This window comes from Schistocerca nitens, chromosome 7 (genome assembly GCF_023898315.1).
Source record: "Schistocerca nitens isolate TAMUIC-IGC-003100 chromosome 7, iqSchNite1.1, whole genome shotgun sequence".
NCBI classification, from domain to species: Eukaryota; Metazoa; Arthropoda; class Insecta; order Orthoptera; family Acrididae; genus Schistocerca; species Schistocerca nitens.
Window position 1 is genome coordinate 383,708,839 of NC_064620.1, and position 24,762 is coordinate 383,733,600.

The 24,762-nt window shown below is 42.9% G+C and overlaps 1 protein-coding gene across 1 annotated transcript in view; it reads left to right on the forward strand.

Moving 5' to 3' along the window:
- LOC126194768 (protein turtle-like) overlaps positions 1 to 24,762 on the forward strand; it is a 914,596-nt gene that overhangs the window by 775,554 nt on the left and 114,280 nt on the right. Inside the window, exon 9 of the mRNA XM_049933054.1 lies at positions 15,672 to 15,862. Coding sequence (XP_049789011.1) covers positions 15,672 to 15,862 — 191 coding nt within the window. The remainder of the gene's footprint in view (positions 1 to 15,671; positions 15,863 to 24,762) is intronic.

Here is a 24,762-nt window from a genome sequence, read left to right on the forward strand (position 1 = left end):
CCTAGCATTTGTAGACTTAGAGAAAGCTTTTTACAATGTTGACTGGAATACTCTCTTTCAAATTCTGAAGGTGGCAGGGGTAAAATACAGGGAGCGAAAGGCTATTTACAATTTGTACAGAAACCAGATGGCAGTTATAAGAGTCGAGGAGCATGAAAGGGAAGCAGTGGTTGGGAATGGAGTGAGACAGGGTTGTAGCCTCTCCACAATGTTATTCAATCTGTATATTGAGCAAGCAGTAAAGGAAACAAAAGAAAAATTCGGAGTAGCTATTAAAATCCAGGGAGAAGAGATAAAAACGTTGAGGTTCGCCGATGACATTGTAATCCTGTCAGAGACAGCAAAGGACTTGATAGAGCAGTTGAACGGAATGGACAGTGTCTTGAAAGGAGGGTATAAGATGAACATCAACAAAAGCAAAACAAGGATAATGGAATGTAGTCGAATTAAGTCGGTTGATGCTGAGGGAATTAGATTAGGAAGTGAGACACTTAAAGTAGTAAAGGAGTTTTGCTATTTGGGGAGCAAAATAACTGATGATGGTCGAAGTAGAGAGGATATAAAATGTAGACTGGCAATGGCAAGGAAAGCGTTTCTGAAGAAGAAAAATTTGTTAACATCGAGTATAGATTTAAATGTCAGGAAGTCGTTTCTTAAAGTATTTGTATGGATTATAGCCATGTATGGAAGTGAAACGTGGACGATAAGTAGTCTAGACAAGAAGAGAATAGAAGCTTTCGAAATGTAGTGCTACAAAAGAATGCTGAAGATTAGATGGGTAGATCACATAACTAATGAGGAGGTGTTGAATAGAATTAGGGAGAAGAGGAGTTTGTGACACAACTTGACAAGAAGAAGGGACCAGTTGGTAGGACATGTTCTGAGGCATCAAGGGATCACAAATTTAGCATTGGAGGGCAGTGTGGAAGGTAATAATTGTAGAAGGAGACCAAGAGATGAATACACTAAGCAGATTCAGAAGGATGTAGGTTGCAGTAAGTAATGGGAGATGAAGAAGCTTGCACAGGATAGAGTAGCATGGAGAACTGCATCAAACCAGTCTCAGGACTGAAGACCACAACAACAACAACTACAGGTTGTACCATTCTGTTTCACCTATCTGGATGACTTCCTTGCCATTTTCACCAATGTGGAACTGCATCAGCAACACCTAATCAAAGTTTATAAATGCTTAGAACATCAAGGATTGGTTGTAAATACTGCTAAGTGTGCATTTGGGCAGTTGCAAATTAAATTTTTAGGCCAACAGAGTTCCTCTTCAGGCTAACTACCATTGCCAGAAAAAGTAGAAGCCATTCTGAAGATTGCACAACCAAACACTGTTAAGGGATTATACCACTTCTTGGGCATGTTGAATTTTTACTGTTGCCATTTGCCATGATCAGCTGAATTACAGGAACTGCTGAATGCAGCATTTGCTGGTCCAAAAACCAAAGGAAGTTCTCCAGTACAGTGAACAGTGCCTTCCTAGTGGCAAAACAGAGCATAGTGAATGCTGCAGTCCTGGCACAACATGAACTGGATGTACCTCTTGTATTTAGTGATAGATGCAAGCCAGACTGCTATTGGTGCAGCATTGCAACTACATGATGATACATGTTAGTCACTTGCTTTCCATTCACATAATCTGTCACCATCACAGCGAAAGTGAAGTGTGTGTGATCGAGAACTTCTCACTATCTGTGAGGCAATCGAGTACTTCCACACAGAGTTAGAAGCCAGAGGGTTCATCATCTTCAGGGATCATAAGCCACTCTCCTGCACTTTCAACAAATAACAGTTGCTCACCACATTAATACAACCATTCGGACAGGGATCATAAGCCACTCTCCTACACTTTCAACAAAATAACAGTTGCTCACCACATTAATACAACCATTTGGAATTTATCTCCTATCTCAGTACTGATATCAAGCATATTTGGGTACTGACATTGTGGTAGCCGACTGTCTTTCTCACATCAACAGTCTGTCAAGCACCACTGACTTTGCATAACTCACCAAGGCACAACATACTGGTGAGGAGCTCCAGAATCTTCTCAGTGATGCAGCATCAACCTTATAGTTGCAGCTAGTCAATGTTCCTGGAGCAGACAATAAATTATACTGTGATATCTCAACTGGAAGGCCTTGTCCCTTCTTACTAACTACATTTTGCACATGCAGCTCCAACAGCTTGTATAACATGTATCATGTCGGACCATTTTGCCTTGTCTCAAAATTATTTGTTTAGTCTGGAATGCAAAAAAACTGTCACAGAAGGACACATGTGTGTATCCAAAGTCAACACAGCAAGGTATCCCACCATGTGTGTGTGCCAGTGGAATACTTCCCTGACATATCTTCATGGTTTGTGCACATACATAATGAATTTGTCGGCCCACTACACCTGTTGAATGTTCATTGCTATTCTACAACAATTATTGATCACTTTACTCGCTGGCCAGAAGCAACTGACAATATTTCAGCAGAAACTCTAGCCTCTGCCTTTGTGTCAAATTGGATATCTTGCTTTTGTTGCCCACTGTATGTCACAACAGACAATGGCCACCAACTTGAACCTGATCTGCTCACCCAACTTACCTAATTCAGTGGCACCGTTCACCACAAAACTACATGTTATCACCCAGTGAGCACTGGCATGATTGAATGTTGGCACTTTTCCTTTAAAGCAACACTGATGTGTCATGAAAGTAATTGGGCGATAGATCTACTGATGGTCATACTTGCTCTCCAAAACACTTACATGCTGGACATTGATGCCTCATCAGCAGATCTAGTCTACAGTGAAGCATTACACCTTCCTGGAGAATTTCTCGACATGGACTCCCTGCAGTCTTCTGACCAAGACCAGTCATACTTCATTCATTAGTTGAAGTGACATGTAGGATGCATTCGCCCTTGCATAGTTTCAAGCCACTGTACAGCATCCAGTTATGCAGATTATGACTTGGAAACATGCGTGCACGTAATGCTGTGCGTGGATGGTGTTAATCCCTCACTGCAGCCTCCTTACACATGCTCGGACCATGTCTTATGAAGAGGAGATGAACACTGGATGTAATAGTAAACTGCAGGCCCTCCACAGTTTCCATCAAATGAATCACACCTACGTGCATGTTCCAAGATGTATTGCCATCTGAAGCACCTTGGAACCAGCCCCATCTGCAAGCACTGGCACCACCCACATCTGATCTGCTTCCATGATGCACACCAAGATCCAGTCAATGCGTACACTTCCCTTCATGTTTTTTTTACCAACATTCCACTTCCCCTGAGGAGGCCAATGTAGCAATCAGGATTACCATTCGCTGCATTTGTGTTGTGTGTGTGTGTTTGTATTGTGGTTCTCAAACTATTTATGCACCAACCACTAATGTGCTGTGTTTCAGCATCTACAATTTCTGTTTATTCTTTGACTGTAGATTGCAACCTTCTTGTATGTCAATAGTGTACATAGTTACACATTATTCTTCTATAAAGATGATTCTACTTACATTCAATGCTTTTCTTATGCTGCTTTTCCAAACAAGATATTTTTGTTCTATGTTATGTTAAATAAGATCTTTTTCCGTGGTGCACAAGAGGTACATTTCGTGTACCAGCCTGGCTGGATATTACAATATGAAAAGTTAACTTGTTCAGACAGCAAATACCCAGCTTTTCCAAAACATTCCTAACAAGTTTAATAAATCTAAATTTTTTAAGTTGTTGTTCTCCTTCTCTTATTCTTTTTCACTTATTAGTCATCATACGGAGATCAATTACCACTGCTGCTAAATATTATTTTCCATAGCAGAACTTCCTGACACAGTGTCCAAAATACTAGTAGAAAATGCATTGTAAATCATATAATGATCAGCCAGAACATTATGACCCCCAACCTAATATCGATATAAACCGATCCAGGTGGTAGCAGCTTCACCTGGTGAGGAGTTACTACTAGTCAGTCACACGCACAGCGCCTGTAGTATCAGTGAAAGTGCTGTCCATTTGTAGAATGGGGAAGGCGCATGATCTATCTGAGTTTGATCGAGACCAGATTGTGATGGTACAGAGGCTCAGCATGAGCATTTTGGAAACTGCATGACTTGGGTGTTTAAGGAGTGATGTGGTGAGTGTCTTCAATATGTGGCGAAACCAAGGTGAAACCACATCCAGACGTCATGGGGTTGGACGTTGTAGGCTGGGCAGATCGGCCAGTTGTGGCGGAACTAGCATTAGGCTTTGATGCTGGGCAGAGTACGAGTGTGTCTCAACACTCAGTGCATCGAACACTCCAAATGATGGGCCTCCACAGTCGATGATCCATGCATAGACCAGTGTTTAAAACCACAACAGTGGCAACTACAACTGAAATGGGCACATGACTGTCGGCACTGGACATTGGTGCAGCAGCAGAGTGTTGCATGGTCTGATGAATACAGTACCTTCTTCATCATGCTGATGGGAGGGTGGCACTACTCCATCATCTTCCATGGGAACAGCTCCTTGACACCTGTACTGCGGGATGGAGACAAGCTGGCAGTGGCTCCATGATGATCTGGGGAACATTCGGATGGGTATCAGTGGGTCCAGTGGAACCCATGCAAGGCACCTGATGGCCAAGGAGTATCATATACTGGTTGCAGACCACGTACACCCCTTCGTGATGATCATGTTTTCTAATGGCAGTTGCAGTTTTCAACAAGATAATGCACTATGCCACAAGGCCAGGAGTGGGATGGAGTGGTTCGGAGAACATGGCAGCAAGTTTCAATTGATGTGCTGATGTGCTGGCCCCCCAACTTGCCAGTTCAGAACCCGATCGAACACACATGGGATGTGATTGAAAGTGGTGTTAGAGCTCATGCCTCCCCCCCCCCCCATCCCCTACCCCCCTGCACCCCTCCACTCTCCACAGGATTGATGGGAATTATGTGACTTGTGTGTGTAGTGGCAGCTCCCTCCAGTGACCTACCAAGTCCTCATTGCTTCCTACATCTACATATGTACTCCACCTAGCCACCAACTGGTGTGTAGCGGAGGGCACTATTTGCGCCAAAAGTCATATCCCCCCCCCCCTGTTCCACTCGCGGATCGCATGAGGAAAAGACGACTGTCTGAATGTCTCAGTACGAGCTCTAATTTCCCTTATCTTTGAATGGTGATCATTGCGCGATTTGAAAGATGGTGCTAATAATCTATGCTCTACATCCTTGGCGAAGATCAGATTTTGGAATTTATTGAGCAGCCACATCCGCTTATGAGCAGCCACATCCGCTTAACACGTTGTCTATCTGCAAGTGTATCCCACTTCAAACTTTCTATGAGATTTGTAATGCTCTCGCGATGGCTAAATGTACCAGTCACAGACCTTGCCACTCTTCTTTGGACCTTCTCAATCTCTTGAATCAGATCCAACTGGTAACTGGTAACAGACAAACAATACTCTAAGACTGGATGAACTAAAGTATTGTAAGCAATTTCCTTTGTTGAAGGACTGCATTGCTTCAGGATTCTACCAATAAACCGCGATCTAGAGTTCGGCTTATCCGTTACTTGTGTAACCTGAGTGTTCCATTTGAGATCATTTTGAATAGTCACACCCAGATATTTGATGGATGTTACTGCTTCCATAGACTGTGCATTTATTTTGTATTCATTCATTAATGGGGATTTTCACTTTGTTATACACAGTAGGTTACACTTATTAATATTGAGAGATAACTGCCAGTCATTACACCATGCATTTATTTTCTGCAAATCCTCATTGATTTGTTCACAACTTTCATGTGATACTACTTTTCTGTAGACTACAGCATCATCAGCAAACAGTCTAATGCCGCTGTCAATACCATCAACCAGATTGCTTATGTAAATCATAAAAATCAGGGACCTTTTATGCTGCCCTAGAGCACATCTGATGTTATGCTTGTTTCTGTTGAAGTCACCCCATTCAGGACAACATATTGCTTTCTGTCTGTTAGAAAACTTTCTATCCTACCAGATATGTCATCGGATAGATCATAAGTGCACACTTTTTAGAGCAAGCGACAGTGAAGAACTGAGTCGAATGCCTTTCAAAAGTTGAGGAATATGGCATCAACCTGGGAGCCGGTATCTAGAGCCTGTTGCATATCATGCACAAAGAGGGCCAGCTGTGTCTTGCATGACTGCTGTTTTCTATAACCATGCTGGTTTCTGCAGATGAGCTTCTCAGAGTCTAGAAAAGTCATTATGTCTGAACACAAAATATGTTCCATGATTCTACAACAAATTGATGTCAGTGAAATTGGCCAGTAATTATGTGCATCCGATTTTCTACCCTTTTTTTATAGATTGCTATGACCTGGGCCTTCTTCCAGTCCCGTGGAACTTTCTGCTGTTCCAATGATCTCTGATAGATGATGGGTAAGAATAGTGCTATATTTGTAGCATAGTCAACATAAAATCTTACGGAGATACCATCTGGGCCAGATGCCTTCCTGGTGTCTAATGACCTTAACTGTTTTACAATCCCAGATACACTAAACACTATGTCAGCCATCCTTGTGTTTGTTCAATAATTGAAAGGGGGATGGTGCTGCAGTCCTCAACCATAAATGAGTTTTTGAAAGCTAGGTTTAGAATTTCGGCATTTTGTTTATCATCATCCGTTACTACTTTACCCGTATTGTCAGCAAGAGAAGGTATTGAATTATTTGTCGCATTCATAGATTTTATGTACAACCAAAATTTTTTGGGGTTAATTTTAGAATCTGCAGATAAAATATTGCTTTCAAATTTGTTAAAGAATCTCTCATTGACCTTTTGACAGCTGCTTTCATTTAGCATAATTTCTGTTTATCAGCAGGGCAGTGACTACGTTTAAAATGACTGTGCAAAATTCTCTGCTTTCTCAGCAACTGTTTGTTGAACCAAGGTGGATCCTTTCCCTCCCCTATATGTTTGCTAGGCACAAATTTCTCTAGCACATGGTGGACAATACCTTTAAATTCCGACCAAAGATGCTCAGTATCTTTGTGTCTCGTGGTGAATGCTTGGAGCTGACTATGAAGATATTCATTAATGACACTTTTATTTGCTTTCCCAAACAAGAAAACTCTATACTGTTTCTTTGTTTTTTTTCCTTTTTTTTGCAACTTCCACTGACATAGAAGCCTCAAGACACTAGTACCTTCTTCTAGATTAACATCCTCTAAAAGAACTGGTCTGTTTGTCACCCATCTCGAGTTGGTTTTCTAACCAATTGCTCAGGGTTGTATGTTGAGAGCACTCTTAGAATAACTTCACACAAGTCTTTGCCGCTGCCGCCGGTGATAAACGTGTAACTTTCCCAGTCAATGGATGCCAGATTAAAGTCTCCACCTATAACTAATGGATAATTTGGATATTTACTTCTTTTGTACTCAAGACTTTCTCTGAAATGTTCTGCGACATTTGTTGCAGATGCTAGTGGTCTATAAAAACATCCTAATACAATGGCCACTCCTTGTCTGATTGACAGCTTTATCCAGACTATTTCACAGTCCGACCCAGTATCGATCTCAACTGCATTTAAACAGCTTTTATCAGCAATGAACACACCACCTCCCATAGCATCAGTCCTATCCTTCCTAAACATTGTCCTATTCAAGTTCAAAATTTCACTGCTATTTATGCCTGGTTTCAACCAGCTTTCAGTACCTAATACAATATTGGCATTACTACTGTTTATTTCGAAGAGTAACTCTGGGATCTTGCTACAGACACTTCAACAATTAACTAACATGAGGTTTAGCATATTTAAATCCTTTGGAATGACCCGTTTAGGTGAATTAACAATTTTTACAGTTGGCACATCCACATCAGTGTCACAGATGGTAATTTTTCAGACGAACGGTTTGTTTCCCATGGGGACGAGCCTAATATGAAAAACCCCCATGTGTGTGCCACATGTACTGTGCTACCCGCGTAGCTGCTTCCTGTGTGTAGTGCACCCCTGATCTATTGGGGAGCGTCCTACAACCTTCCACCCCATAGCATAGGTCAAGGAATCTACAACCGTTTTCGTCACAGAGTCAATGTAGCTTCTGGTTTAGATTCTCCACTTGACTCCAAATCAGAGGACCCCAGTCCACTCTGGTACGATGCTGCAAATTGTCAGCTTGGCCTCCACTCATTGAGAGATGGAGGCTGCCTTCGCCAATTTAGCCAGCCGTCGAAAGGGCCCAAGGATTTCCTCAGAACCCCATTGACTGGCATCGTTGGTGCCGACATGTCCAACAGTCTGCAGCTGGCTACACTCCGCATCCTCGATAGCCACTGGAAGAGCCTCTTCCACATCCCAGATAAGGCCCCCCGTCGAGCACACCAAGTGAATGTTGGACTTCTTCCCCATCCTAGCTGCTATGTTTCTGAGGGGTTCCATGACCTGCCTAACATTGGAGCTCCAAACATGGCTTCCATGCTACAATGTGTTGCTGCTGTCATCTGTGCCAAAGGTGGACGTACCGGTTACTGGGTAGATGGTCATAAAGTTCTGGCTGATCAGCGTATGTGGGTTGTGGGGTTGTAGTGAGAGACCAATTGCTGCTTTTAGCACCATCAATTTACCATTCTTTTGCTGTGCTCTTTGGATTGGTCTGGAATTACAAACAATCAGTGTGAGGATCCAGAAAAAAGCGTAAAAATAAAGAGGAAAAGTGTTTATCGTGCAGTATAGTCAGTGTGTATTGTGAAAACTTGTGCATGCCATGCTACATAATAAAGAAAGTCGCAGAAAAAAATTGTGGAACCACAAGAAGTAATAAGGAGAATTACACATGTGGAGCATCTACATCATCTTTCAGGGAAACAAGTGTAATATTAAGTTCGGATCCCTGCCACTGCAAGAAACGTGTGGTTAAAGGGGCAATGTGCACGATATGTAAAACTGTGTTTCATTATTCATGTGTTAACGTAAATCCTAAACGTAAGATTTGGTTCTGCGCAAAATGTAGCAGAGAAGATCCTGTGCAAAAACTTAATAAGGTGGATTACACAAACAATATCATTGCAGTGTTAGTGGAAGAGATACGCGTTTACAACACGAGTGCAACAAATCCCCGCAGCTGAACACAACGAGCGTAAATAAATTGCACAGTGAACGCCACTCAGGAACCATTAACTATAGTAGCAAAAATATAAGTCATAACTTGTGTAAAAAGTACGGGAGAGTAGGCAGTAATGGCGTATGCGAAACAAAGTTCCGTTCTTGGTGTGCAAAAGCTGATCCGTCGCCGAAAACACACGAAAATTCATCGTCAGAAAGGAAATATGATACCAATGTCTACAGGGCCAGACTAAACCCACCTATTCAATTACGAAACAGATACGAAGTGCTAAGCGAAATAAGTGATGATAGTGCTTCAGAAAATATTTTTGAAAATACGCAGGTACATGTTTCAGCCATTGCTACTCCCCTGAAGAGGCCTACGCGCAATTCATGTCAACATATGCCTAGGTCACAGCAAAAAGTACATAATCACATGGGAAAACTGCACATTCTAGCTGATAGCCACGGGCGCGGAATAGCCTCTCTTGTTAATGAGGCATCAGTTGTGAAATCTACGAGTTATGTCAAGCCTGGGGCTTCCCTTTCGGAGGTAATTAAGAATGTGTACACTGATGAAATTATCAAGTTGACTTCAAAAGACTTTGTAGCTTTGTTTGGTGGCTCTAACGATGTATATAAAAATGAAACCTCTAAAGCCTGCTCAGAATTGAAAAAGCATCTGGCGCTTTTGTCTCATATAAACATTCTCTTTGTCAACATTCCACATCGCTATGATCTGCCACGCTGGTCTTGTGTGAACAAAGAGATTAGTGCTGGTAATGAGAGTTTTTCCAGTATATACAGTCAATTTGAAAATGTTTGTGTTGTTGATATTAGTGGCATTGGTCGGAGATTCCACACTTCTCATGGCCTTCACTTGAATGGCCTAGGGAAGAAAATTGTAGCACAAAAAGTATTGGATGAAATAAAAAGGCACCAGCAAACACCTGCAGCACCATCAACGACAGTAACAGTAACACCACAAAGATCAATAACAGCAGGTTCATCACAAGTAGCAACAACAACAGAAGCGACAGCAACAACAAAATCATCACCATTAGCAGCAGTAAAATTACCACAAATGGTCAAACCACAATCAGTAACTGCAACTAAACCTTCAGCGGAAACAACAGCAAAACCAACAGATACTACAACAACAGATCCACCATCAACAGAAATAGTGCCAATAAAAGAATCAAAGGCAGCAACAGCACGAAGAATCCTGTCAGCACCACCACCACAACAATTACCACCACCACCACCTCCAGCCACAGAAACAGCAGCAGCAACAACAGCAGCAACTGAACCAACAACAACAGTAGCAGCAGCAACAAAACCATCAAAAACAGTTGCAGCAACACAACACTGCCTAAGGAGGAGTCAAAGACAAGGTACATCTACATCATTAAATAAGGATTTTTTATGGCTTCAGACAAAGAAAAGGAAAAGATTGTGACAAATCAGCAAGAAAATTTGCAGGTAAGTCACAGCTACTATGGAAAAAGCAGCACATTACCAGGTAATGACAAAAGAAAAAATACTTGCAAAACAGTCAGGATAATGTGTCAGAATATTCAATGCCTCAGAAACAAAGTACTAGATCTAGAAGTAGCTTTAAATAATCTTGCTGATGTCTCTTGTATTTGTTTATCTGAACACTGGTGCAAGGCTAGTGAATTAAGTCTCATAAATATAAGCAAGTTTAATTTAGCATCACATTATTGCCTAAGTGTTTTTAAAAATGATGGGGGTATGCATTTACTCTAGAGTAGGACTGCAGTTCAAAGTGAAAACAGAATTGGACCATCTAAATATAGAAAAACATTTTGAATCATGTGCCATAGAGTTAAAAACTGAGGAGAAGAGTGAAAAACTAGTTGTCATTACAATATATAGATCTCCACTGGGTGACAAACACATATTCTTCAAAAAAATAGAAGCAGCATTAAACACTTTTTATAGTAATGAAGTGAAATTATTTTTATGTGGAGATTTTAATATTATCCTGTTAATTGAAAGTGATGAAAAAAGACAGCTTTTGAGTATACTCAGCAGCTTCCACATGAAACCACTCTTTACAGATGCCACCAGAATAACAGAACTGTCATCTTCTCTTTTAGACAATATTTTCACAAATATGGAGAATGGTATCACTGAGCCACTAAACGTAAACTTAGGTCTTTCGGATCACAATACACTATTAACATACATAAATTACTCTATCCCCAAGGCAGTAAAATATAAGTGGGGATACAAAAGGCACTTCTATACAGAAAAAGTGAATACTTTCATCCAGTTGTTAGCTAATGAAACCTGGGAAGATGTCTTTGCACAAACAACAACCGAGGAATCTTTCAATGCTTTTTCTAGTACATTCATGTTCCTATTTGAGATGTTTTTCCCAAAAAAGCTCACGAAGATCAATGTCATGCCTAGGAACACAAGCCAGTGGATAACACCTGTTATTAGAGTATCTAGTCAAACACTAAAACATATCAGTCAGCTCAAAAAAGATAACAAAGATGAACACTTCACAGATTATGTTAAGACATACAAGAAAATTTATAGGAAGGTGATCAAAAAAGCCAAGACAATGCACAATGACAGTGTAATTGCTGGGTCAGCAAACAAACCGAAAGCTATATGGAATGTAGTAAAAAAAGAAATAGGCTCAAGCAGAAATGATAGAAATCCAGATGACTTTGTTTTAAAAGATGATCAAGGTGTGCTAGTCAGAAATCTTACTTTAGCAAATTACATTAATGACTACTTCATAAATAGTCCAATCAATCTGAGTAAAAATTGTTCTAAGATTAGTAGAACATCAATCCCAGAAGAACAAAGTGTTAATTCATTATTGCTACCTCCCACGAACAAATTGGAAGTTAATCGAATAATAAAAACAATGAAGAATAAAATGTCCTCAGGGATTGACGAGATACCTTGCTCAGTCATGATGAGATGTGCTAGTGTCATATCAGACCCACTCTCACACATCATAAACATATCATTTACAGAAGGTGTCTTTCCACAATGATTAAAAATTGCAAAAGTAAAACCATTGTATAAAAAGGGCAATATACATGAAGTGGGAAACTATAGACCAATAGCTTTATTATCGGTATTTTCAAAAGTAATAGAGACAGTCATGAAAAACAGAATTACAAATTACCTCGAGAAATTCAATCTATTGTCTGTAAACCAACATGACTTTCGCAAAGGAATGAGTACAGAGTCAGCCATCACCCAATTCATTGAAAATATTGTAATGGGTCTAGATTAGAACAACAGTATAATATGAATAAATTTGGACCTCTCAAAGGCATTTGATACTGTCCAACATGATATCCTGCTAGACAAATTAGAATATGTCGGTATACGAGGAGTAGCTAAAAAGTGGTTTCAGTCATATCTCCATAATAGGAAACAGGTAGTAGACATTGCAACAACAAATAGTAAAAACCAAAGTATTGTTTACAGATCGGATATTCAGACTGTGCCAATTGGTGTACCGCAGGGGAGTGTTCTAGGACCTCTCCTATTTCTTCTTTACATAAATGATATCAAGATTCCAGTAAATGGTACTCATATAACCCTGTTTGCGGATGACACAAACATTGCAGTAACTGACATAAACCGGGTATTGCCAACATTTGCAACCAGAGCTATAGAATGTTTGCAAAATTGGTTTGAAGTGAACAAATTAACCATAAATATCTCTAAAACTAATTATATCCATTACAGGAAAGCAAAGTCTCACACTGATCTAGATCTCAGAATACAAAATAAAGAAATTGTGAGAGTTGCTACCACAAAATTCTTAGGTGTACATATAGACGAAAATTTAGACTGGAAATCCCATATCCTGTATCTCTCGCATAAGTTAAGCTCTGCTTGCTTTGCTTTACGTGTTATTAGCTTTGTATGTAGTAGGGAATGTAGCAGAGCTGTTTACTTTGCTTATATACATTCTGCTATTACCTATGGCCTCACCTTCTGGAGTCATAGTAAGAAAAATCTCAAAACCATCTTCACTCTACAAAAACGAGCTGTTAGAATAATTACCAGCAGTTCAAGGCTAACTCCTTCAAAGCAATTATTTAAACAGCTGAATATTCTATCCCTACCATGCCTCTATATACAGAAAAGCGTAATTAATGTAAAAAGAAATATTAACAATTTCCAATCCAACTTGGATCTACATACTTACAACACAAGAAAGTGCAATGACATTCATATAAAAAGAGTTAACAAGGCTTTGGCGCAGAAACAAACAAACATACAGGGAAGCAGATTGTATAACAAACTACCGGTAAAGATAAAAGAAATAAAAAAATTGTCTTCATTTAAAGAAGCAGTATTCAAATTTTTAATGACCAACTGCTATTATAGTGTAAAAGAATACCTGGAATAGCTTCATACTAAACAATTATACACTCCTGGAAATTGAAATAAGAACACCGTGAATTCATTGTCCCAGGAAGGGGAAACTTTATTGACACATTCCTGGGGTCAGATACATCACATGATCACACTGACAGAACCACAGGCACATAGACACAGGCAACAGAGCATACACAATGTCGGCACTAGTACAGTGTATATCCACCTTTCGCAGCAATGCAGGCTGCTATTCTCCCATGGAAACGATCGTAGAGATGCTGGATGTAGTCCTGTGGAACGGCTTGCCATGCCATTTCCACCTGGCGCCTCAGTTGGACCAGCGTTCGTGCTGGACGTGCAGACCGCGTGAGACGACGCTTCATCCAGTCCCAAACATGCTCAATGGGGGACAGATCCGGAGATCTTGCTGGCCAGGGTAGTTGACTTACACCTTCTAGAGCACGTTGGGTGGCACGGGATACATGCGGACGTGCATTGTCCTGTTTGAACAGCAAGTTCCCTTGCCGGTCTAGGAATGGTAGAACGATGGGTTCGATGACGGTTTGGATGTACCGTGCACTATTCAGTGTCCCCTCGACGATCGCCAGTGGTGTACGGCCAGTGTAGGAGATCGCTCCCCACACCATGATGCCGGGTGTTGGCCCTGTGTGCCTCGGTCGTATGCAGTCCTGATTGTGGCGCTCACCTGCACGGCGCCAAACACGCATACGACCATCATTGGCACCAAGGCAGAAGCGACTCTCATCACTGAAGACGACACGTCTCCATTCGTCCCTCCATTCACGCCTGTCGCGACACTACTGGAGGCGGGCTGCACGATGTTGGGGCGTGAGCGGAAGACGGCCTAACGGTGTGCGGGACCGTAGCCCAGCTTCATGGAGACGGTTGCGAATGGTCCTCGCCGATACCCCAGGAGCAACGGTGTCCCTAATTTGCTGGGAAGTGGCGGTGCGGTCCCCTACGGCACTGCGTAGGATCCTACGGTCTTGGCGTGCATCCGTGCGTCGCTGCGGTCCGGTCCCAGGTCGACGGGCACGTGCACCTTCCGCCGACCACTGGCGACAACATCGATGTACTGTGGAGACCTCACGCCCCACGTGTTGAGCAATTCGGCGGTACGTCCACCCGGCCTCCCGCATGCCCACTATACGCCCTCGCTCAAAGTCCGTCAACTGCACATACGGTTCACGTCCACGCTGTAGCGGCATGCTACCAGTGTTAAAGACTGCGATGGAGCTCCGTATGCCACGGCAAACTGGCTGACACTGACGGCGGCGGTGCACAAATGCTGCTCAGCTAGCGCCATTCGACGGCCAACACCGCGGTTCCTGGTGTGTCCGCTGTGCCGTGCGTGTGATCATTGCTTGTACAGCCCTCTCGCAGTGTCCGGAGCAAGTATGGTGGGTCTGACACACCGGTGTCAATGTGTTCTTTTTTCCATTTCCAGGAGTGTATTTATGTACTCTGTGCCAATAGTAATTTTTATCTGGCTGTTGCTATGATCTAAATAAATAATATGTACAAAAGTGCTAGAATTGTATGTGTTATATCTAAATATCAACTGTGTATTCCATGTAAAAAGTCTTTCTCATACATCAATGTAAATAATCAAAGTTGTACATGCTATTTCAATGTGGTCTGATGTTATGTAGTCGACTATGCACATCTGTATTTTGTATAGTATTGTTCACCCTATATGTGTGTATATATATACTATGTATTTTTTGACGAAATCCATGCAATATACATTGTCTCTGGATGAATAAACTACTACTACTACTACTACTACTACTACTATTACTGTACTCTGCAGTTACACACACATGTTTTAAGGGCAGGTCAAGGGACCTGTCAATGGATTGCTGCGATCCATCACACATGATAGGACGCTTAAGGGATTCTGTCCTAGACTTACATATGGCACATTCCTCTTTCCAAGTCTTTTAATCTACTAAGGACTGATAGGGGGCTATATAAACAGAATTATTCTTTGAGCTGTGTAATTTGACTGGAAACTAAAATTGTATAAAGTACTTTAATGTTTGACTTCACCTCATGACTGTAAGTTAATGAAAACACAGCAGCAGAAAAAATTTGTAAACATTCCTTTGCATGAAATGGACTTATCATGTAGCAAGATGTCTCTTATTTGACTGCAGTCATTATCTTTTCATTAATTTTTTAAACAGATCCAGCAAAGGTGACCTTTACACCCACAGTTCAGTACCTGCCCTTTCGACTGGCCGGTGTAGTTCAGTGCTACATTAAGGCAAACCCACCACTGCAGTACGTGACGTGGACCAAAGATAAACGCCTCTTGGAACCATACCAGACCAAAGATATTGTAATCATGAATAATGGTTCCTTACTGTTCACACGTGTAAGTATGCTTTTCATGTAAAATAATTTCTACTAGCTACATTTTGACAAAAATAAATATTTATCTTATATTCAAATGACGTACACTATGCGCATTACAGAGTGTTTGCATTTATTGAGTATGAGATTTCAAGATTGTCATTGAATGCAAATTGTTTACTAATTATTCTACAATTTTGAAGACTTGTCATTGACATTTGATTGCATATACCATTTGGCAGCTAATGTTAATTCTGTTGTTTGAGAATATGTGTTGATGGGCCTTGTTGTGTGATGAGACTACCTCTTTATATCCTCTTTTTCATATCCAGTTAAGCTGACATAGATTTGTTTCCACTTCCGTGTTGTACTTGAAACTGCTGGGGATAATCAAAATAAATTTTCTTATAACTTCTTGAAAGAAATTGTTTGTTCATCCAAAGAGCAATAACTTATTTGTTTGAGGCATCCATGCATTATAACTGAATATTTTGTGTCTCAAATTACAGTTATCATTCAGTCCATAAATATCCTTCACTTTTTCACACCATTGCATTTGGCTTATTTGTATCTGCTAATGGAAATTACTCCTTCCCCTCACCCTCCTTCCCCGTGGCCATTTCCCGTGCATTTTCATATGTAAGGCCAGCAATTATTCGGAGAAGTACAGTATGTCTTTCTCATGGTTACCCAATTGAATCTCTTCAGTATCAGATGAAAAACTGTTAATCATACCCAGCTGCTTTGTAAATGTCAACAGCCCCAGATATCAGCTACTCTCCTCCTACCCACCCCCCTCCCCCGCTCCCCCCTCCCACCGCCTCCCCTCTAGCTGCCAGAATATAGCATGACATCATTTCAGCCCAATTGCTTCATTCACTAATGTGTGAGCATTTGTTGTACCTTTCCCCAAGCAAAATTTTTGTATATTTTAATGGTAAATTTGCACAGCAGCTACAAGTTATATGTCATTCATGAATAACAATAACTAAAAGGACTTCTGTATAAGGGTAGCAGGAATATCTTGTATTGACAATGCTAAATTTTAACAATATTATGAAAAGCAAAGTTACCACTCACCATATTGAGGAGATGCGGAGTCACAGATAGGCATAACAAAAAGACTGTCACAAATAAATAAAGCTTTCAGCCAGAAAGGCCTTCATTAAAAATAGATCACACACACACACAGATATATATATAATAGAGGGAAACATTCCATGTGGGAAAAATATATCTAAAAACAAAGATGATGTGACTTACCGAACGAAAGTGCTGGCAGGTCGATAGACACACAAACAAACACAAACATACACACGAAAGTCAAGCTTTCGCAACAAACGGTTGCCTCATCAGGAAAGAGGGAAGGAGAGGGAAAGACGAAAGGATGTGGGTTTTAAGGGAGAGGATAAGGAGTCATTCCAATCCCAGGAGCGGAAAGACTTACCTTCGGGAGAAAAAAGGACGGGTATACACTCGCGCACACACTCACATATCAATCCGCACATATACAGACACAAGCAGACATATATAAAGGCAAAGAGTTTGGGTAGAGATGTCAGTCTAGGCAGAAGTACAGAGGCAAAGATGTTGTTGAATGACAGGTGAGGGATGAGCGGCGGCAACTTGAAATTAGTAGAGGCTGAGGCCTGGTGGGTAATGGGAAGGGAGGATATATTGAAGGGCAAGTTCCCATCTCCGGAGTTCTGATAGGTTAGTAATTCAGTAGTTAACCTTTCTTCCAAACCACTCTCCCAATCCGAAACCTCTGTCCTATCCAAAAGCCTCACCTTCAGCCCAACTCCCAGATTCAACCAAACAGCCCTCATCAAAGATTTACTGTCCTACACTCGTACTCTCTGCTGGAAATATCACTTTGCCATGAAGAAAAATAATACTAATCCTACTCCTAATGATCCAACTCCCCTAGACACTATCCAAATTGAACCCTGCCTGGAACAGTTCCGTTCTCCGTCACAGTGGGACCCACCTCCTCTTCCTCAAAATCACCCTCTCCAAGCCTTCCAGGAATTTCTCACTTCCAGCCTTGCCTCTCAATCCTTCTTGAAAAACCTTAATCCTACTCCCAACATCACCACTGCTGAAGCCCAGTCTATCCGTGATCTGAAGGCTGACCGACCCATCGTCGTTCTTGTGGCGGACAAGGGTTCCACAATCATGGTACTTGATCGTCAGGAGTATGTGGCTGAGGGATGCGTCAGCTTTCAGACAACACTACATACAAAGTTTGCCAAGGTAATCCCATTCCTGATCTCCAAGCGGAGCTTCAAGGAATCCTCAGAACCTTAGGCTCCCTACAAAACCTTTCACCTGACTCCATCAACCTCCTGACCCTACCGACACCCCGCACCCCTACCGTCTACCTACTTCCTGAAATTCACAAACCCAATCATCCTGGCCGCTCCATTGTAGCTGGTTACCAGGCCCCCACAGAACGTATCTCTGCCTACGTAGATCAACACCTTCAACCCATTACATGCAGTCTCCCATCCTTCATCAAAGACACCAACCACTTACTTGAATGCCTGGAATCCTTACCCAATCTGTTATCCCCAGAAACCATCCTTGTAACCGTTGATGCCACTTCCTTGTACACAAATATTCCGCATGTCCAGGGTCTCGCTGCGATGGAGCACTTCCTTATATATATATATATAAAAACTAAGATGATGTGACTTACCAAACAAAAGTGCTGGCAGGTCGATAGACACACAAACATACACACAAAATTCTAGCTTTCGCAACCAACGGTTGCTTCGTCAGGAAAGAGGGAAGGAGAGGGAAAGACGAAAGGATGTGGGTTTTAAGGGAGAGGGTAAGGAGTCATTCCAATCCTGGGAGCGGAAAGACTTACCGTAGGGGGAAAAAAGGATGGGTATACACTCGCACACACACACATATCCATCTGCACATACACAGACACAAGCAGACATTTGTAAAGGCAAAGAGATTGGGCAGAGATGTCAGTCGAGGCGGAAGTAAAGAGGCAAAGATGTTGTTGAAAGACAGGTGAGGTATGAGCGGCGGCAACTTGAATTAGCGGAGATTGAGGCCTGGCGGATAACGAGAAGAGAGGATATACTGAAGGGCAAGTTCCCATTTCCGGAGTTCTGACAGGTTGGTGTTAGTGGGAAGTGTCCAGATAACCCGGACAGTGTAACACTGTGCCAAGATGTGCTGGCCGTGCACCAAGGCATGTTTAGCCACAGGATGATCCTCATTACCAACAAACACTGTCTGCCTGTGTCCATTCATGCGAATGGACAGTTTGTTGCTGGTCATTCCCACATAGAAAGCTTCACAGTGTAGGCAGGTCAGTTGGTAAATCACATGGGTGCTTTCACACGTGGCTCTGCCTTTGATCGTGTACACCGTCCGGGTTACAGGACTGGAGTAGGTTGTGGTGGGAGGATGCATGGGACAGGTTTTACAACAGGGGCGGTTACAAGGGTAGGAGCCAGAGGGTAGGGAAGGTGGTTTGGGGATTTCATAGGGATGAACTAAGAGGTTACGAAGGTTAGGTGGATGGCGGAAAGACACTCTTGGTGGAGCGGGGAGGATTTCATGAAGGATGGATCTCATTTCAGGGCAGGATTTGCGGAAGTCGTATCCCTGCTGGAGAGCCACATTCAGAGTCTGATCCAGTCCCGGAAAGTATCCTGTCACAAGTGGGGCACTTTTGTGGTTCTTCTGTGGGAGGTTCTGGGTTTGAGGGGATGAGGAAGTGGCTCTGGTTATTTGCTTCTGTACCAGGTCGGGAGGGTAGTTACGGGATGCGAAAGCTGTTTTGAGGTTGTTGGTGTAATGGTTCAGGGATTCCGGACTGGAGCAGATTCGTTTGCCACGAAGACCTAGGCTGTAGGGAAGGGACCATTTGATGTGGAATGGGTGGCAGCTGTCATAATGGAGGTACTGTTGCTTGTTGGTGGGTTTGATGTGGACGGACGTGTGAAGCTGGCCATTGGACAGATGGAGGTCAACGTCAAGGAAAGTGGCATGGGATTTGGAGTAGGACCAGGTGAATCTGATGGAACCAAAGGAGTTGAGGTTGGAGACGAAATTCTGGTGTTCTTCTTCACTGTCAGTCCAGATCATGAAGATGTCATCAATAAATCTGTACCAAACTTTGGGTTGGCTGGCCTGGGTAACCAAGAAGGCTTCCTCTAGGCGACCCATGAATAGGTTGGCGTACAAGGGGGCCATCCTGGTACCCATGGCTGTTCCCTTTAATTGTTGGTATGTCTGGCCTTCAAAAGTGAAGAAGTTGTGGGTCAGGATGAAGCTGGCTAAGATAATGAGGAAAGAGGTTTTAGGTAGGGTGGCAGGTGATTGGCGTGAAAGGAAATGCTCCATCGCAGCGAGGCCCTGGACGTGCGGAATATTTGTGTACAAGGAAGTGGCATCAATGGTTACAAGGATGGTTTCCGGGGGTAACAGACTGGGTAAGGATTCCAGGCATTCGAGAAAGTGGTTGGTGTCTTTGATGAAGGATGGGAGACTGCATGTAATGGGTTGAAGATGTTGATCTACGTAGGCAGAAATATGTTCTGTGGGGGCTTGGTAACCAGCTACAATGGGACGGCCAGGATGATTGGGTTTGTGAATTTCAGGAAGGGGGTAGAAGGTAGGGGTGCAGGGTGTCGGTGGGATCAGGAGGTTGATGGAGTCAGGTGAAAGGTTTTGTAGGGGGCCTAAGGTTCTGAGGATTCCTTGAAGCTCCGCCTGGACATCAGGAATGGGATTACCTTGGCAAACTTTGTATGTGGTGTTGTCTGAAAGCTGACGCAGTCCCTCAGTCACATACACCCGACGATCAAGTACCACGGTCGTGGAACCCTTGTCCACCGGAAGAATGACGATGGAACGGTCAGCCTTCAGATCACGGATAGCTGGGTTCAGCAGTGGTGATGTTGGGAGTAGGATTAAGGTTTTTTAAGAAGGATTGAGATGCAAGGCTGGAAGTGAGAAATTCCTGGAAGGTTTGGAGAGGGTGATTTTGAGGAAGAGGAGTTGGGTCCCGCTGTGACGGAGGACGGAACTGTTCCAGGCAGGGTTCAATTTGGATAGTGTCTTGGGGAGTTGGATCATTAGGAGTAGGATTAGAATCATTTTTCTTCGTGGCAAAGTGATATTTCCAGCAGAGAGTACGAGTGTAGGACAGTAAATCACAGGGTGATTATGCCTTGGTGCACGGCCAGCACATCTTGGCACAGTGTTACACCCTCCGGGTTATCTGGATACTTCCCACTAACACCAACCTGTCAGAACTCCGTAGATGGGAACTTGCCCTTCAGTATATCCTCACTTCTCGTTATCTGTCAGGCCTCAACCTCCGCTAATTTCAAGTTGCCGCCGCTCGTACCTCTCCTGTCTTTCAACAACAGCTTTGCCTCTTTACTTCCGCCTCGACTGACATCTCTGCCCAAACTCTTTGCTTTTACAAATGTCTGCTTGTGTCTGTGTGTGTGCGGATGGATATGTGTGTGTGTGCGAGTGTATACCCATCCTTTTTTCCCCCTAAGGTAAGTCTTTGCGCTCCTGTGATTGGAATGACTCCTTACCCTCTCCCTTAAAACCCACATCCTTTCGTCTTTCCCTCTCCTTCCCTCTTTCCTGACGAAGCAACCATTGGTTGCGAAAGCTAGAATTTTGTGTGTATGAATGTGTTTGTTTGTGTTTCTATCGACCTGCCAGCGCTTTCGTATGGTAAGTGACATCATCTTTGTTTTTAAATATATTTTTCCCACGTGGAATATTTCCCTCTATTATATTCATATCATTAATTTGAACCCAACAATTATGTTTGTTATTGTCACTGTTGCATTTCGAAATCTTTTCTCACGTCTTATTTTCTCTTTCTGCTTTTGCCAGTAGTTTCACTTTGTATTCACCTTCTCCTTTTTACCGTAATCTACTATACAATTTTAGCCCGCTGATATATACTCAATAATACATAATACGTAATAATACGTAACCCACTTCCAAACCATAACCAAAAAAAATTTTTTTCCACTTTCAACACTACCGCTGCTATAATATCCACCGTTTCTAGTTCACAAACAGTTCCTTTCACCTATTAAGCAACCATTTCAGCTAGTTCTAATAACTTTTGCTTTATTTCCATTTCCGTTTTTCTCACATCACTGATCATTTTTAGCCGCTTCCCACAGAATTTAACGTCATTATTTCTTCGTCAGACAATTGTTAACATCATCTTCATAATCTGCCACCACAAAACCACTCCTTTTAATACATTTACACGTAGTTTTTTCGAAATTTTCCCGAATTTCTCCACCCTTTAACGTGTTTTGGCGGCAACACAACCACCTAACCTTTATGCACATCGTTGTCTACCAACCCAAGTTCACCACAGGATCAACATAGCCCAGCTTTAACCAACACTTTTTCGCCTTTTTTCACACCAGATCCCCAGTTGCTTTCTAGTTCACCTTTATCTCTCCCCATATATTTTTATTTTCATTTTCATTTCAGTCTCATGTTATACTTTCCACCTTCTAATACCATGTCACCCTCACAACACCTCCACAACGACCCCATTAAGTTTTATTTACATTCCCTCCGCAAACATGCCTTCGCCCTAGCCACATTACACTCCCATATTTTATTTTCTCAGGCTTGTCTGACATTTGGCATTACCCCCAAAGGCCTCACACTTAACGTTCCCATCTCTGGCTGCAACCCTTCTTTCCATCAGTCCCTATACCAGTTCCAAACGGAACAATCCATTGCCCTCACCCACCTAATCCTTCACCTACACATCAGCTCAGCCAATGAACGCACCTGTCAACTCCTATCCTTAATAAAAGTCCTCAATCTTTCCTCTCCCACATCCACACCGGCTGTTCAGAGCATCCTCCTACAGGCCAACTGCAGATTAGAACAGCATGCCACCCTCCACCTTAAAAAACTATCCAATCTCCTGGTTTCCCACCTCCGGAAAGGCAACTCAATCACCCTTCACAACCTTTCCAGCAAACCTCAACCTCCTCTCATTGCACACAAACCCAGTCTCTCCCATCTACTCAATCTCCCACTTCCAGCTCCACTCCCTCCAAAACCTCAAAATTCCAATCAACACAATCTGGAACCACAACACCCTAATTTAATAGTTAACCTTTCCTCCAAACCTCTCTCCCAATCCGAAACCTCTGTCCTATCCAAAGGCCTCACCTTCAGCCCCACTCCCATATTCAACCAAACAGCCCTCGTCAAAGATTTACTGTCCTACTCTCTGCTGGAAATATCACTTTGCCACGAAGAAAAATGATCCTAATCCTACTCCCAATGATCCAACTCCCCTAGACACTATCCAAATTGAACCCTGCCTGAAACAGTTCCGTCCTCCGTCGCAGCGGGACCCACCTCCTCTTCCTCAAAATCACCCTCTCCAAACCTTCCGGGAATTTCTGACTTCCAGCCTTGCATCTCAATCCTTCTTAAAAAACCTTAATCCTACTCCCAACATCACCACTGCTGAAGCCCAGTGAAGGCTGACCGATCCATCGTCATTCTTCCGGCGGACAAGGGTTCCACGACCGTGGTACCTGATCGTCGGGAGTATGTGGCTGAGGGACTGCGTCAGCTTTCAGACAACACCACATACAAAGTTTGCCAAGGTAATCCCATTCCCGATGTCCAGGCGGAGCTTCAAGGAATCCTCAGAACCTTAGGCCCCCTGCAAAACCTTTCACCTGACTCCATCAACCTCCTGACCCCACAAACACCCCGCACCCCTACCTTCTACCTTCATCCTAAAATTCACAAACCCTATCATCCTGGCCGTCCCATTGTAGCTGGTTACCAAGCCCCCACAGAACATATTTCTGCCTACGTAGATCAACATCTTCAACCCATTACATGCAGTCTCCCATCCTTCATCAAAGACACCAACCACTTTCTCAAACGCCTGGAATCCTTACCCAATCTGTTACCCCCGGAAACCATCCTTGTAACCATTGATGCCACTTCCTTATACACAAATATTCCGCACGTCCAGGGCCTCGCTGCGATGGAGCATTTCCTTTCACGCCAATCACCTGCCACCCTACCTAAAACCTCTTTCCTCATTACCTTAGCCAGCTTCATCCTGACCCACAACTTCTTCACTTTTGAAGGCCAGACATACCAACAATTAAAGGGAACAGCCATGGGTACCAGGATGGCCCCCTTGTACGCCAACCTATTCATGGGTCACCTAGAGGAAGCCTTCTTGGTTACCCAGGCCAGCCAACCCAAAGTTTGGTACAGATTTATTAATGATATCTTCATGATCTGGACTCACAGTGAAGAAGAACTCCAGAATTTCCTCTCCAACCTCAACTCCTTTGGTTCCATCAGATTCACCTGGTCCTACTCCAAATCCCATGCCACTTTCCTTGACGTTGACCTCCATCTGTCCAATGGCCAGCTTCACACGTCCGTCCACATCTAACCCACCAACAAGCAACAGTACCTCCATTATGACAGTTGCCACCCATTCCACATCAAACGGTCCCTTCCCTACAGCCTAGGTCTTCGTGGCAAATGAATCTGCTCCAGTCTGGAATCCCTGAACCATTACACCAACAACCTGAAAACAGCTTTCGCATCCCGTAACTACCCTCCCGACCTGGTACAGAAGCAAATAACCAGAGCCACTTCCTCATCCCCTCAAACCCAGAACCTCCCACAGAAGAACCACAAAAGTGCCCCACTTGTGACAGGATACTTTCCGGGACTGGACCAGACTCTGAATGTGGCTCTCCAGCAGGGATACGACTTCCTCAAATCCTGCCCTGAAAGGAGATCCATCCTTCATGAAATCCTCCCCACTCCACCAAGAGTGTCTTTCCGCCGTCCAATTAACCTTCGTAACCTCTTAGTTCATCCCTATGAAATCCC